This window comes from Branchiostoma belcheri, unplaced genomic scaffold, assembly GCF_001625305.1.
Source record: "Branchiostoma belcheri isolate BF01 breed outbred unplaced genomic scaffold, Haploidv18h27 scaffold62, whole genome shotgun sequence".
Lineage (NCBI taxonomy): Eukaryota > Metazoa > Chordata > Leptocardii > Amphioxiformes > Branchiostomatidae > Branchiostoma > Branchiostoma belcheri.
The window spans coordinates 544,393-560,350 of record NW_017804265.1 but is presented as its reverse complement, the minus strand read 5'-3'; the positions used below and the strand labels follow the sequence as shown (position 1 = coordinate 560,350).

The 15,958-nt window shown below is 44.7% G+C and overlaps 1 protein-coding gene across 1 annotated transcript in view; it reads right to left on the bottom strand.

The window, feature by feature from the left end:
- Positions 1 to 545: 545 nt before the first annotated feature.
- The window catches only part of LOC109483025, a 43,431-nt gene continuing 28,018 nt past the window's right edge, over positions 546 to 15,958 (bottom strand). The window contains exons 35-57 of the mRNA XM_019785979.1: positions 15,417 to 15,823; positions 15,162 to 15,309; positions 14,613 to 15,019; positions 14,366 to 14,513; positions 13,806 to 14,212; positions 13,520 to 13,667; positions 12,967 to 13,373; positions 12,607 to 12,754; positions 11,726 to 11,821; positions 11,181 to 11,587; positions 10,924 to 11,071; positions 10,409 to 10,815; positions 10,059 to 10,206; positions 9,529 to 9,935; positions 9,282 to 9,429; positions 8,729 to 9,114; positions 8,092 to 8,239; positions 7,428 to 7,581; positions 7,135 to 7,256; positions 6,429 to 6,869; positions 5,968 to 6,102; positions 1,368 to 4,591; positions 546 to 1,146 (exon numbers count right to left, since the gene is read on the bottom strand). Of these exons, the coding sequence (XP_019641538.1) occupies positions 730 to 1,146; positions 1,368 to 4,591; positions 5,968 to 6,102; positions 6,429 to 6,869; positions 7,135 to 7,256; positions 7,428 to 7,581; positions 8,092 to 8,239; positions 8,729 to 9,114; positions 9,282 to 9,429; positions 9,529 to 9,935; positions 10,059 to 10,206; positions 10,409 to 10,815; positions 10,924 to 11,071; positions 11,181 to 11,587; positions 11,726 to 11,821; positions 12,607 to 12,754; positions 12,967 to 13,373; positions 13,520 to 13,667; positions 13,806 to 14,212; positions 14,366 to 14,513; positions 14,613 to 15,019; positions 15,162 to 15,309; positions 15,417 to 15,823 (9,008 nt within the window). The 3' untranslated portion in view covers positions 546 to 729. The remainder of the gene's footprint in view (positions 1,147 to 1,367; positions 4,592 to 5,967; positions 6,103 to 6,428; positions 6,870 to 7,134; positions 7,257 to 7,427; positions 7,582 to 8,091; positions 8,240 to 8,728; positions 9,115 to 9,281; positions 9,430 to 9,528; positions 9,936 to 10,058; positions 10,207 to 10,408; positions 10,816 to 10,923; positions 11,072 to 11,180; positions 11,588 to 11,725; positions 11,822 to 12,606; positions 12,755 to 12,966; positions 13,374 to 13,519; positions 13,668 to 13,805; positions 14,213 to 14,365; positions 14,514 to 14,612; positions 15,020 to 15,161; positions 15,310 to 15,416; positions 15,824 to 15,958) is intronic.

Genomic DNA, 15,958 nt, shown 5'->3' with positions numbered 1-15,958 from the left:
CCATAGGTATCATGGATGACTACAAGATATGGGCAATTGTATTATACTAGAGTAGAGGGATACATGTGTGTTACAGGTAGTTGATAGCAACAGTGTGTTTTGGTGATGTTGTTTTATGTGAATTTTGTGGATGATACTACATGTACTAGATATTTCTTTTCAGGTCAACGAACACCCTTCCTGATGATGAGCTTTTATTCCCGGCAAAGACTGTGAAAGTACATGAAAAAACCATCATAATATAATGTTGGGACCTCCCATCCATACACATTAGTAATAAATGCATATTACTTGTACACCGTTTGATGATATCTTAGCTTGTTCACCATACCAAACAAATCACGGGTTCCACCTAACATTATCCCAAACTTCTGTTCGTTCTCTCCTAGCCCAATGATTATACTTTCATTCCCTTTGTCGAAGTTCAGGCAAAATATTAAAATGCCTACTCTATAACACAAAGCAATGATCAAAAGTTCCATTTCTCCTTATTGTTTCCCGTTATGTTTGTTGTTTCATAAAGAACAACTTAACAAGGCAGTATTTATGACAGTTCCACTTCCATATATAGCTTTGACTAGACCAATGCATGTGCTAACAATGTGACTGTCATTCATAGTGTTGCTATGTACTTGGAAAAGCATAGACCGACTGTCCTACTCACCAATAATTAATAAAGTTTGATATCTCTAACATTAGCTAAGGCGTATCTGTTGTCTCAAAAACCATTTAAAACATGCCACTTAGGCTAGCCATTGAACTGTGATGAGAAGTTACACGCAATTTGGACGTTTCGACCTTTGAAGTTGTAGCCTTCTTCTTGTGCGAGCTCTTTTTCTTGCGTTTTGAGGTGGTCACCTTTGTTGCAGTTTCTCCAAATGTAAATGTAACAAGCTTGGTCTTGACTTTGGATGTTAGGAAGGAGAATCCTTTTGCGAGTAGCCCACTGGATGCGCTCGTTGATGTCTTCTCCTTTGTACTTGTAGACGTCTGCTTGGCTTTCTCGATGATCATTTCAGCCCGCATGGCGATGTGCTCGTGCCAGGTGACCATGTGGATCTTGACGTATCGTGCCGTGAAGGTGCCGTTGAAGGTCTTGAAAGAATGAGTGACCGGTGTATCGGTGTCAGCATTGCCTGTGAAGATCTGGTGAGGAAAATGCGATAAGAAAGCTTTAGTTTCTCATCACAAAGTACATTTGTAAATCATTCACCTAGATAATGAAGGATCAAGATTCATTCGAGCCTTTGCTTTCGCTGTGTTTTTTTTTTGGTTCGACTCATCAGGAACTTAAATGTATGTGTTGTTTCTTACTTTGTACTTTCCTTATGATATGATTTCCCTATTTTATTTCGCTATCTACTTACCACAACTTCGCCTTTGGTATCCTTGTACTCCGTCTCATCTCCATTCTCCAGACCGTAGGAGATTTTGTACGACGTTACCCACTGCTGTGTGGGTCCCCCAGGCCAGTCTGGACTGGAGTTCCTCCCCTGTGTGACAATCCCGGTGACCAGCTGAGCTGACTCCAGGTCGATAAGAAGGAACTGTTTGTCATCGTTCACTTTAGCACACCAGGCTCCAGCCTCAGTCGCCGTCTCTATGCATGAGAACTTGGCCCGAGTAACGGAGGTCTGGACACTGAGAACACTTGAGGTTGTCACAACGATTGTAATAGTGGTGCTGGCAAATACAGATTGTTTAGAAATAGTTGTTGTGATCGCTGTCATCTTTGCTTTCATCTCTGACTGAAGTTTTACCGGCTCGGATTTGAAAACCATAGCTTTCTGTATTGTTTCCACATGTACAGACGATTCTTCCTTCTTGATGGATAACTCCTCTTTAGCTACCTCTGCTTTAGTCAACTCTTGTTCTTTGCTCACGGCATGCGCAGCTACCTTGTCCAATTCTTGGGCCTTAATGTCAACTGACGTACTGCTCTCGGTCACAGTTTCATCTTTCTTTGCTTGCATTTTCTCTTCCTTTGTAACTTCAGACTTTGCTGCTTCTGCGACTACTGTCTCTGCCTTGGTTTCTGTCTTTTCTTTCGTCACTGTTACCTCGGTCGCAGTTTCTTCTTTCTTTGCTTCCACTGTCTCTTCCTTTGTAACTTCAGTCTTCGCTGCTTCTGCGACTACTGTCTCCTCCTTGGTTTCTGTCTTTTCTTGCGTCACTGATACCTCGGTAGCAGTTTCTTCTTTCTTTGCTTCAACTTTCTCTTCTTTTGTAACCTCAGTCTTCGCGATTTCTGCAACCACTGTCTCTTCCTTGGTTTCTGTCTTTTCTTGCGTCACTGATACCTTGATTGCAGTTTCTTCTTTCTTTGCTTCCACTGTCTCTTCCTTTGTTACCTCAGTCTTCACTGCTTCTGCGACTACTGTTGTCTCCTCCTTGGTTTCTGTCTTTTCTTGCGTCACGGATACCTCGGTTGCAGTTTCTTCTTTCTTGGCTTCAACGTTCTCTTCTTTCGTAGCCTCAGATTTTGCAGCTTCTTCGACTACTGTTTTCTCCTGCTTGGTTTCTGTCTTTCCTTGTGGCACTGATACCTCGGTTGCAGTTTCTTCTTTCTTTGCTTCAACTTTCTCTTCTTTTGTAACCTCAGTCTTTGCAGCTTCTAGGACTACAGTTGTCTCCTCCTTGGTTTCTGTCTTTTCTTGTGTCACTGATACCTCAGTAGCAGTTTCTTCTTTCTTTGCTTCAACTCTCTCTTGAGCAACCTCAGTCGTCTTGGTTTCCTCGACCACAGATGTCTCTTCTTTCTGAGCCACCTCAGTCTTGGCTTCCTCAACCACAAATGTCTCGTCTTTCTGAGAAACCTCAGTCTTGGTTTCCTCGACCACAGCAGTCTCTTCTTTCTGAGCAAACTCAGTCGTCTTGGTTTCCTCGACCACAGCAGTCTCTTCTTTTTGAGCAACCTCAGTCGTCTTGGTTTCCTCGACCACAGCAGTCTCTTCTTTCTGAGCAACCTCAGTTGTCTTGGTTTCCTCGACCACAGCAGTCTCTTCTTTTTGAGCAACCTCAGTCGTCTTGGTTTCCTCGACCACAGCAGTCTCTTCTTTTTGAGCAACCTCAGTCGTCTTGGTTTCCTCAACTACAGATGTCTCTTCTTTATGAGCAACCTCAGTTGTCTTGGTTTCCTCGACCACAGCAGTCTCTTCTTTTTGAGCAACCTCAGTTGTCTTGGTTTCCTCGACCACAGCAGTCTCTTCTTTCTTAGCAACCTCAGTCGTCTTGGTTTCCTCGACCACAGCAGTCTCTTCTTTTTGAGCAACCTCAGTCGTCTTGGTTTCCTCGACCACAGCAGTCTCTTCTTTATGAGCAACCTCGGTTGTCTTGGTTTCCTCCAACACAGATTTCTCTTCTTTTTGAGCAACCTCAGTCGTCCCCGTTTCCTCGACCACGGATGTCTCTTCTTTTTGAGCAACCTCAGTCGTCTTGGTTTCCTCGACCACAGATGTTTCTTCTTTCTGAGCAACCTCAGTCATTTTGGTTTCCTCGACCACAGCAGTCTCTTCTTTCTTAGCAACCTCAGTCGTCTTGGTTTCCTCGACCACAGCAGTCTCTTCTTTTTGAGCAACCTCAGTCGCCTTGGTTTCCTCCACCACAGCAGTCTCTTCTTTCAGAGCAACCTCAGTTGTCTTGCTTTCCTCAACTACAAATGTCTCTTCTTTCTGGGCAACTTCGGTAGTCTTGGTTTCTTCGACCACAGCAGTCTCTTCTTTCTGAGCAACCTCAGTTGTCTTGGTTTCCTCGACCACAGCAGTCTCCTGTTTCTGAGCAACCTCAGTTGTTTTTGTTTCCTCGACCACGGATGTCTCTTCTTTTTGAGCAACCTCAGTCGTCTTGGTTTCCTCGACTACAGATGTCTCTTCTTTCTGAGCAACCTCCGTCGTCTTGGTTTCCTCGGCCACAGCAGTCTCCTCTTTCTGAGCAACCTCAGTCGTCTTGGTTTCCTCGACCACAGATGTCTCTTCTTTCTGAGCAACCTCAGTCGTCTTGGTTTCCTCGACTACAGATGTCTCTTCTTTCTTAGCAACCTCGGTCGTCTTGGTTTCCTCGACCACAGCAGTCTCCTCTTTCTGAGCAACCTCAATCGTCTTGGTTTCCTCGACCACAGATGTCTCTTCTTTCTGAGCAACCTCAGTCGTCTTGGTTTCTTCAACAACAGCAGTTTCTTCTTTCTGAGCAAACTCAGTCGTCTTGGTTTCCTCGACTACAGATGTCTCTTCTTTCTGAGCAACCTCTGTCGTCTTCTTTTCCTCGACTACGGCAGTCTCCTCTTTTTCAGTAACTTCGGTCTTCTCAGTTTCCTGGACTACAGATTTCTCCTCTTTCATTGTAACCTGGGTTTCCTCCATTACAGTAGTCTCCTTATTCATACTAACCTCGGTCTTCTCGGTTTCCTCAACTACCGTAGTCTCTTCTTTCACAGTGACTTCGGTCTTCTCAGTTCCATCAACTACATCTTTCTCTGCTTCATCTTTCTTATCGTCTTCCTTCGTATCCTTGTCCTTTTCGGTTTCCTTCGCTCGTGCATCTTCCTTTTTCTCTTTCTCTCCAGTCTCATTGTCAGCCTTTAGATTCGTGGTTTCTGTAGACACAAATGTTACTAGATATAGCTCAACATTTTAAGCCATTATTTGCTTTCCAACGGGACGTCCGTATAGCTCAATTTGTGCTCGCGATTTTTCGTTTATAGGCTGTTTACCGGCACCTTGGTGAAAGTATGAGTCTGTGTCTATCAGGACTTAGCTGTGTAATTGGGCCTGCAGAACAAAGTGTGGCTTTGGTAACAGAAAGACAACGTTGTGAACACAGGGACGACAGACAAGCATGCCCGAAACCATGTTTTATTCAAACTCGCAAAGCCTTCCATAAATATTGCATCCACAACGACAATACTATTCAATCATTAACCAACACCATCAGAAAACATTTGTTAATTTTGTAGCCATTACAATGGAATTAAATTGCAACACCCAAACCCCTACCATTGTGTTAACATGTGATTTGACTTCTCGTGATTCTCTTTCTCTCCTCTGTAACTGACAATGTTTCTTTCTCTGAAAACATTTGAAAATCCCCCATAATCCACCGGTATCCAAAAGACCCATATCCAATATAACATGCGAAAGTTCTTGAATATAGAAACTCATTTTGTCTCCATCAGTCTTTTCTGCTATAGCCTGATGTAAAGATATTATGCCGATATATCTTCGTTCTATATGACAATGATTCATAATCCTCCAAAGTGGATGTTGTTGCTCCCTCCGGACACGAAGTTGGCGACTTATTCTGACTGGCAGTTTGGAGCCTGATGTACTGTGGGACCGCAGTCTTACCCTGGAAAACCGGACCAAGGTATGTATGTATTCAGGGACTACTAGATTAAGGGGTAAAGTATGCATGGGGGATCGGGTGAGAGATATGTGGGACACAAATGGCAAGACAATGTCCAGTTTACCCCAAAGTGAACCAAACAAAAAGAGCGAAGACCAGTACACCACTGCATTTTTAAGATGGAGGAAATGCTAGGGCTAGTTCTGAGTGCGCGATTTGCAGATAGTAAGTACCAAGATGCCGGCAAACAGGCTACAGAATGAATTCGAAACAGTTTGTTCATGTTTTTTGTATGAATAAAGTCCGATAATTTACGAAGTATGCAAAAGACATGGCGCGTTTTGCAGTTTGTCAGAAATCAACGTATCCCATCGTACGTTGCCCTAAGTACAGTGCAATGCTACAAATGTTGCAAAGCAGCAAATATATTGCAGACTGTCCCTCGTCGAATCCTTATAACCAGTCGCTAGATTGAAGGCATTTAAGACTTCTAAGTTATACTCCATTGTCATTACGGCCTTTAATCAGATTAAACGTTTGCATAGTTTCCTTTTATACGGCGATTATTTTCATAGTGCTATGAACGTTGAAAGAAACATTGTAAAGTTTAAGAAGTACAAAACCCACCTGCGATTTCCCCTGCTTCAGTTGACACTGCTAGCTTGGTCTCCAGCTCCACGATCTTCATTTTGTAGGTCCAGTTTTCTTTCACAAAGCTCGTCAGCTGGCTTGACCTCACGTGGACGAACCTGTCTTCTTTATCTGTAGATACAACGGTACCGGAAGGCAGTGCATTGGTAAGTTTTCAATTCAATGTTAATGTTCTGAATGATCTATACAGGATATACTAATTCTTCAACATTAGAATACGCTTTCGAGATGCAGTGCACACAGGTGGTTCAAAACCTCACAAACTCACAAAGATACACCGAAATCACTAATAAAATTGAAATCATTATCCATATGAGTGTATACTCCCCCCCCTTGTTTCCTGTGGTATTAGCTAATGCAATTTCTTTACTAAGATAATAACCGCTATCGACAGATAATGATGAGATGTGCACATGTAAGTTGATAGTTTGACTCACCTGCCCAGCCGAAGAACTTCACCTGCACAATGTAGGGCTGTGCACCTCCGTGTGTCTCGGTGACAAGCAGCCTCCAGTACCGGCCCTCTCCTGTGAAGTCCCCGAACACTTGGCCGTCCTTGCTTTCCGCTACCACGTCAGAGAACGTCTTGACGTCGGTCCACTCGTACGGCTCTGCTGTGGCAGACGTCTGGAGCGTGAACGCCTTCACGTCGTGCGACTTGTCCCCGAAGTTGGTGATGCTGATCTTGCTAATGGTAAACGCCATCCTGAAGTCGTAGACGATGTACCATTCCTTGATGGCCGGTGCGTCATTGGTTTTCCAGTAGGTTTTAGTACTGGCAACCAGGGTCTTGTTGGCATCGTACAGGACGCCTTCTTCTTCCACTGGTGTACCCGATGCCTCGATGGCAGTCGGTGGATGCTGGACGAACCACTCACCTTTACAAATATAAAGTGGCATTCATAAACATCAAGTCAAAGTTTGATTGCTATACAGTTATCGTTAATATGATGTTGCAGACTTGCTTAATCACTTTGTTCCGTATTGTATGGAACATACATGCAAGGTTATATCACTCTCCTCCACTGGGCTTTTTCTGTACCAAAGGCAAGGTCTAATCTAAATTCTTTATAGTCACAGTACTAGTGCCTCTCATGTTGTTAAAGTGATCTAGAACCATGCATTATTAGGTTGAGATCTTACCCTTTGAGCCAAAGAAGTCGACGTTTGCAAGGTTCGGCTGAGCTCCTTCGTGAGTACTGGTGACGAGAAGTCGCCAGTACCGTGCCGTTCCGGAGAAGCAGCCGAACTCCTGTGGCTTTTTGCTGCCCGGCTTCACCTTCGCCACCTCCAGGACGTCTCCCCAGTGGAACGGCTTGGTACAGGCGGACTTTTGTAGGATGAAGGACTTGATGTCATGGGTGGTGTCCCCACAGTTGACCAGGCGAAGGCGTGTGAGGGTGTAGCAGGACTTGAAGTCGAAGACGATGTACCACCTGTTGTAGTGGGTCTTGACGTCCACCGTAGGAGACCAGTATAACCCCGCGACGGGGTCCAGGACGTTTGCTGCCTCGCATTTCACGCCGTCCTTCTCCTCTGCTGTGCCGGAAGACTCGATAACCCATGGTGGTTCACGGCCGATCCAACATCCTGGAAATGAAATATTTCTCGTTGACCGATACTAGAGTTGCATATAGATTTTGCTGAGTCAATCAAATGGAAGAAATAGCTATAGACTAAATATAGACAGATGTCCTTCGTGACTGACACCAAGCGACTGATACCAAGCGCCTCTAGCTCTGCTTGACTGTCTTTAACAGTCAATTAGATATAGAAGTCCAAATACTACATGCGTTAATGGGCATAAATTCTCCTTCTAGCTCTGATTGGCGGATAGATTCCACCAATGAGATATAGGAGGTTAACACGTAATCCTTAGCATCCACTCCAGCTCAAGAAATTTTTTTAAAATAACTTAGTATTAGCACTTTAATGTCTTAGGGTGCTTGGAACTACGGCGCACTGATATGTTAACTTGGTGTATTTAAATGTTAATTGTATTTTGGTATGTGTCGCTGTTAATATAAGTTATAAACTTGAGTGCGGCGACACACTGTCCTTGCTATGTTTTGATGAATAAAAAAATGATAAAATAAATACCATCGTCACACACTATCTCCGCTCGCATGGCGATGTGCTCGTGCCAGGTGACCGGGTGAATCTTGACAAAGCGCGCGTAGAAAGTTCCGCTGTACTCTGCGAAGGAATGGACGACGGCGGAGTCTCGGTCCACGTTCCCTTCGAACACCTTTCGATAGAAAACACATTCGATTAGCGTGTGCACATACTTGTTCAGTTATAGTTCAGTTTTTTCCTCGGCAAGGTGGCACCTGTACTATTACAGGTTACTATTGCCACCCGATACATATCCAATTTCAGATAGTAAAGAACTTATTGGCATGCCAATAAGTCCTTTACTATGCTTGTGGAGGACGTCCTCTCGTACTCCAGGGGACGTTGATAACGCATACCTATCCTCTGGAGAGGATATTGGCTACAGCGCATAAAAATAGTTATAAGTTAAAGTATTTAAACAAGCTAATATTAAGTTTTTTTAGCAAATATGTTTTGCCTTGTTCCTTCAAAAGAAGAAATAAACTGTTAACGCTAGGAAATCTCTACCCGTCAATAGCTTATCAACCAGACAAGGCTATTATATATTAACAAAGCATAGAAGTACGTTAGACATGTAGATGAAAAGGGCGTTTTATATGATTAATCATTAAGTAGCACTAACCACCAACTGTCCGTTCTCGTCCTTGTATTCTGTCTCATCTCCGTTCTCTATGCCGTACGAGATGGTGTATGACGTCACCCACTGGGCGGTCTCTCCGTCAGGTCCGTTAGGGTTGGAGTTTCTGCCTTTAGTGATGATTTCGGTGGCAATCTTCTTGCTCCCAAGGTCGATGAGAAGGAACTGCTTCTCGTCGTTTGTCTTGGCGACCCAGGCTCCGGCCTCCGTCGCCGTTTCCACGCATTCCAGCTTGGAGTAGGACACGGCGTGGTGGGCACTCATCTCTGATGACGTCACGGTTGCCACGACGGTAACCATGGAAACGTTCACGGTGATTGACGTCGTGATGGCCTCCGTCTTGATCTGTGACACTTCAAGCTTTTTCTGCTCTGTAACATCAAGAAAATAAAGATTAGCCGCTGTCATATCATATCATGTCGTTTTGCATGCATATCTAAGGACAAAGCTGTTTTGTCTTCCTGTAAGCATTCATAAGAACATCGCTACTTAAAAGAGAGCCTTGTTTTAGTTCTCAGACAATGGTTTATCGCCTTACCATCCTCCACGATCATCTCAGCGCGCATGCAGATGTGGTCGTACCATGTGACAGGGTGGATCTTCACATAACGAGCTTTGAATGGTCCGTTAAAATCAGCAAAGGAGTGGGTGACTGGTGTGTCCGTGTCTTCGTTAGCCTTGAACACCTACGAATGCAAGCATGGGAGAATTATACAAATTTAAAGATATATTTTATAGTATTTCGTCAGTTTAATAAATTAAGGATTTACAGTTTGTGGGCTTACCAACAGTTCTCCTTTCTTGTCCTTGTACTCGTTTTCGTCTCCATTCTCCACTCCGTAGGACAGGGTGTATGACGTCACCCACTGGGTAGTCGGTCCGTCCGGCCAGTCTGGACTGGAGTTTCTGCCTTGTGTAACGATGCCGGTGACAAACTGCTCGCTATCCAAGTCGATGAGCAGAAACTGTTTGTCGTCGTTTGTAGCGGCACACCAGGCTCCGGCTACGTCTTTGGTCTCAACGACTCCAAACTTGGCCTGGCTGACGGTGTAGCGGGTATCTATCTCTGTAGAACTTGTTACAACAACTGTGATGCTGCTGCTAGCCATCACGGAGGTCTCTGTAACAGTTTCTACAATCGCTGCCATCCTTTCTTCCTTGACGGCCACTTCCATGGCCTGTTTCTTGATCTCTGTAAGAGGAGGTAAGTTGAAAAGATAAGTAGACAATTAGACCAGGATGTACAGTGTTTCATCGCGTTCTCCCAGATCATTATGTCATTGTTTATCAATCAAAACAAAAAGGAGTGACTTACCATCCTCGACGACCAGGTCAGCCCTCATGCAGATGTGGTCGTTCCACGTGACTGGGTGGATCTTCACGTAACGCGCCTTGAAAGACCCGTTGAACTTCAGGAGGTCATGAGTCACAGGGGTGTCTGTGTCCTTGTTACCAGGGAATACCTGAAAAAAGGATATTCAATGTGTGAGTAACATTTGTTGACATGTGAGGCTTAGATGCTATGTTATACTACGACGAGGTTCACTTGCAAGAATCAGAATCAGTCTATTCTGATACTGATAAAATAGGTAATAAAAACAACAGCTGATGCCATTTATAACTTCATAGAACTTGATGACGCAATTTATAAGCGTTGTTACTTACCTGAAGTTCTCCTGCTTTGTCCTTGTACTCGTTTTCGTCTCCATTTTCTACACCGTAGGTTAAGGTGTACGACGTGACCCAGTGGCTAGTCGGTCCGTCCGGCCAGTCTGGACTGGAGTTTCTGCCTTGTGTCACGATCCCGGTGACGAGCTTCTCCTGCTCCAAGTCGATAAGAAGGAATTGTTTGTCGTCGTTTGTAGCGGCACACCAGGCTCCGGCCTCGTCTTTGGTCTCCACGACGCCGAACTTGGCCTGGGTGACGGTGTAGCGGACGTCTATCTCGGTAGAGGTGGTGACAGAGACCGTGGTGGTACTACTTGCCATGACGGACGTTTCAGATATCGACTGTGCGATAACGGTCTTTTTTTCTTCTCTCTTAGCAACCTCCTTTACTTCCTTCTTTGCCGCTGTTAATAGAAAGGAATGGTCAAGACGGAGAATCATGGGATCATATCAGTGCATACACTCTCTGAAAAATTGAAATATTTCAACTTGAAATATAACCTTTTTCTTACCATCTTCAACAATCATGTCTGCTCTCATGCAGATGTGGTCATTCCACGTCACGGGGTGAATCTTGACAAACCGTGCGTTGAACGGCCCAACAAACTTGTCAAAACTCTGGGTCACCGGAGTGTCTCTATCGGTGTTGCCGGTGAAAACCTATCAAATGAAAGAAGACAGTCATGTTACATACATTTACAGATATTTTTCTCGATGAATAGATATAATATCTACCTATGAATGAATATGTAATAATATTTTTACTCACCAAAAGTTCTCCTTTGTCGTCCTTGTACTCGTTTTCGTCCCCATTTTCTACACCATAGGTTAAGGTGTATGACGTCACCCAGTGGCTTGTCGGTCCGTCCGGCCAGTCTGGACTGGAGTTTCTGCCTTGTGTCACGATCCCGGTGACGAGCTTCTCCTGCTCCAAATCGATAAGAAGGAACTGTTTGTCGTCGTTTGTAGCGGCACACCAGGCTCCGGCTTCGTCCTTGGTCTCCACGACGCCGAACTTGGCCTGGGTGACGGTGTAGCGGACGTCTATCTCGGTGGAAGTGGTGACAGAGACCGTTATGCTGCTGCTTGCCATGACGGATGTTTCGGTCACGCTCTCGGCGATAGCTGTCATCTTTTTGTCTTGTTGAACAACTTCCTTTACCTGTTTCTTTATTTCTACGAAAACAAGAGAAAATATATCACTTAGCCGACAGAAACACAATACAAAGCATTATAAAAGATTTGTATAGCTTATGTGATATACATGCAAAGGTTCAGTAGAAGACACATCTTTGCGATAATTATCCGCCCTACCGTCTTCCACAATCATGTCGGCTCTCATGCAGATATGGTCGTTCCAAGTCACGGGGTGTATCTTAACAAAGCGCGCGTTAAATGGTCCATTGAAGTCTGCAAGGTTGTGAGTAACAGGAGTATCTCTATCTTTGTTGCCGTCGAAGACCTAACAGAGAAGAAATTACACTATTAGTATTTTGTTACTAATTTCTTGGGACCATAAATCATATGCCAATTATACTATATTGAATATATAAAACCTTTGGATAACTATTATTGCATTGACCACTAGTAAATATATACCGTGACTTACCAGAAGCTGGCCGTCAGCGTCTTTGTACTCGTTTTCGTCCCCATTTTCTACACCGTAGGTTAAGGTGTATGTCGTCACCCAGTGGCTAGTCGGACCGTCCGGCCAGTCTGGACTGGAGTTTCTGCCTTGTGTCACGATCCCGGTGACGAGCTTCTCCTGCTCCAAGTCGATAAGAAGGAACTGTTTGTCGTCGTTTGTAGCGGCACACCAGGCTCCGGCTTCGTCTTTGGTCTCCACGACGCCGAACTTGGCCTGGGTGACGGTGTAGCGGACGTCCTTTTCTGTCGAGGTGGTGACGACGACAGAAATACTGCTGCTGGCGACGACCGATGTTTCCGTCACGCTTTCAGCAATAACCGTCATCTGCTCTTCCTTCTTGGCCACTGCTTTCATTTCCTTTTTCACCTCTGTTCAAATAAAGAAGAAAGAAACATTAATGTTGGCTGACAGGACAGGGAGCTTCATATTTGTTATCAAATATGGATGCAAAACACCTAAATGCATCTAGTTTTAGTTTTTCTAGTCTAACTTAATGCTGAAACTTTTGTTAGTCCGAGTCAGTTTGTGAAAAGATAAAAAGACCTACCGTCCTCGACAATCATGTCGGCCCTCATGCAGATATGGTCGTTCCACGTGACTGGGTGTATCTTGACGTAGCGTGCCTTGAACGGTCCGCTGAATTTCGCAAAGTTGTGGGTGACTGGCGAATCCGTATCTTCGTTGCCCTTGAAAACCTATAAAACATTGAGGATATGTGTTGTTAGTAACCCCCTCTCTGAGTTGCCTGACATAGTGCAAAGCTGGAGTTCAAATAGACTATCTTCGACGGATCATCATATTTTCAAGTTACAAAAAATAACATGAATGGAATATTTACTTCCGACACCCTTCTTTTTCCATGCTCATTATAAGCCAGTGTATACCAATCGCTAAATATAAAGCTTACTTTCAGTTCTCCCTTCTTGTCCTTGTACTCGTTTTCGTCCCCATTTTCTACACCGTAGGTTAAAGTGTATGACGTGACCCAGTGGCTTGTCGGCCCGTCCGGCCAGTCTGGACTGGAGTTTCTGCCTTGTGTCACGATCCCGGTGACGAGCTTCTCCTGCTCCAAGTCGATAAGAAGGAACTGTTTGTCGTCGTTTGTAGCGGCACACCAGGCTCCGGCTTCGTCTTTGGTCTCCACGACGCCGAACTTGGCCTGGGTGACGGTGTAGCGGACGTCCTTTTCAGTTGAAGTGGTTACTATGACTGTGGATGTGGTACTCGCAATGACGGACGTCTCGGTGACACTTTCTGCGACGACTGTCATCTGCTCTTCCTTTTTGGCCACCTCTTTCAGTTGCTTTTTGACCTCTTTATGGAATAGGTGAAAAAAAAACGAGTCAGACCACCATGCAAATGCTCATTTCTTGTGTACTAAAAGATTCTGGACAATTTCGCATGTGCCTATCAATTGCTAGGATACTTGTCATAGAAAACTAATAGAAGAGGAAACTCACCATCTTCAACGATCATGTCCGCTCGCATGCAGATATGCTCGTTCCATGTAACGGGGTGAATCTTGACAAAACGTGCTTTAAAAGGGCCGCTGAACTCCGCAAAGTTGTGGGTCACTGGACTGTCGGTGTCTTTGTTCCCCTTGAACACCTATTTATCAGTAAAAAAAACATTAATCAATGCATTATTATATTACCAAGATAACTGGGCTGCCTTTTCTCGGAATAGTTTCTCTACAATGTGAGTATAACAAATGATTGCAGAGTATGACTTTATGCTGTTATTTACCTTCAATTCTCCTTTCTTGTCCTTGTACTCGTTCTCGTCCCCATTTTCTACACCGTAGGACAGCGTGTACGACGTGACCCAGTGGCTAGTCGGTCCGTCCGGCCAGTCTGGACTGGAGTTTCTGCCTTGTGTCACGATCCCGGTGACGAGCTTCTCCTGCTCCAAGTCGATAAGAAGGAACTGTTTGTCGTCGTTTGTAGCGGCACACCAGGCCCCGGCTTCGTCTTTGGTCTCCACGACGCCGAACTTGGCCTGGGTGACGGTGTAGCGGACGTCCTTTTCTGTCGAAGTGGTGACGACGACAGAAATACTGCTGCTGGCGACGACAGATGTTTCCGTCACGCTTTCGGCAATAACTGTCATCTGCTCTTCCTTCTTTGCGATCTCCTTTACCTCCTTCTTCTTTTCTATATTTCCAACAACCAAAGTTTAAAAGTCAATTACAAAGCCAATGTTATTTCACCGATTGCTTCTGTCAACGGTAAGATAATATTTGATAAACAGGCTAGGCGTATATAGGCGATATTCTGTTGATTGAAAAGGCAAAAGCGTGGCCTTACCATCTTCAACGACCATGTCTGCTCGCATACAGATGTGATCATTCCATGTGACCGGATGGATCTTGACGTATCGAGCTTTGAACGGTCCGTTGAACTGAGCGAAGTTGTTTGTTACTGGAGTGTCTGTATCAGTGTTGCCTTTGAAGACCTATAAAACAGGAAAATAAGCAAACGTTTAGCTAAACGTTCGATAACATCTGAAGAGCATATTGGAACAAGAACTGGCACATTTGATATGATGACATACCTTTAGTTCTCCTTTCTTGTCCATGTATTTTGTCTCGTCTCCGTTTTCCACCCCATACGATAGTGTGAATGACGTGACCCAGTGGCTTGTGGGTCCGTCCGGCCAGTCTGGACTGGAGTTTCTGCCTTGTGTCACGATCCCGGTGACGAGCTTCTCCTGCTCCAAGTCGATAAGAAGGAACTGTTTGTCGTCGTTTGTAGCGGCGCACCAGGCTCCGGCTTCGTCTTTGGTCTCCACGACGCCGAACTTGGCCTGGGTGACGGTGTAGCGGACGTCCAACTCGGTTGAGGTGGTGACAGACACAGTGATGCTTGAGCTTGCCATGACAGACGTCTCTGTCACGGTTTCAGCAATAGCTGTCATTGTTTCCACCCTCTTTGCAACCTCCTTAACTTCTTTCTTCTTTGCTGTAAACATACAATGTATGTTAATTACTCAGACGATCTTGTTAAAATTCAGGGACAAAGCCGTCATGCAATGGACAAGTTGATTCTCACTGAGTGACTACGATTAAAGCTCATGAATACGGAAGTTTTCCTTTATTCTTACCGTCCTCAACAATCATGTCAGCTCGCATACAGATGTGGTCATTCCACGTCACGGGATGAATCTTCACAAAACGAGCGTTGAAATGCCCATTGTACTTTGCAAAGTTGTGGGTTACGGGGGTGTCCCTGTCTTTGTTGCCTTTGAAGACCTACAAGATAAACACAGTTAAGTTTAAAGGGCCATTAGAACATTGATGGAAGATACAAAGAGTGGTGTAATTATTATGCCTCTACCATGTACGACAGTATTCCTTACCAGAAGTTCTCCCTTGGCGTCCTTGTACTCGTTTTCGTCTCCATTTCCTACACCGTAGGTTAAGGTGTACGACGTGACCCAGTGGCTTGTCGGTCCGTCCGGCCAGTCTGGACTGGAGTTTCTGCCTTGTGTCACGATCCCGGTGACGAGCTTCTCCTGCTCCAAGTCGATAAGAAGGAACTGTTTGTCGTCGTTTGTAGCGGCACACCAGGCTCCGGCTTCGTCTTTGGTCTCCACGACGCCGAACTTGGCCTGGGTGACGGTGTAGCGGACGTCTATCTCCGTGGAGGTGGTGACAGACACAGTGACACTGCTGCTTGCAATGACGGACGTTTCCGTGACGGATTCAGCAATGACTGTCATCTGCTCTTCTTTCTTGGCCACTTTCTTCATTTCCTTCTTTACCGCTTTTTGTAAAAACGATTAGAAACATGTTAACACTTTCTTTGAATCCAATTTCTCCATTTCAAAAAATAGAACATTTTATACAGTTCAATCTTTACTATCGTTAGACAGATGATAATTTTAAAAAGAGATCTTGA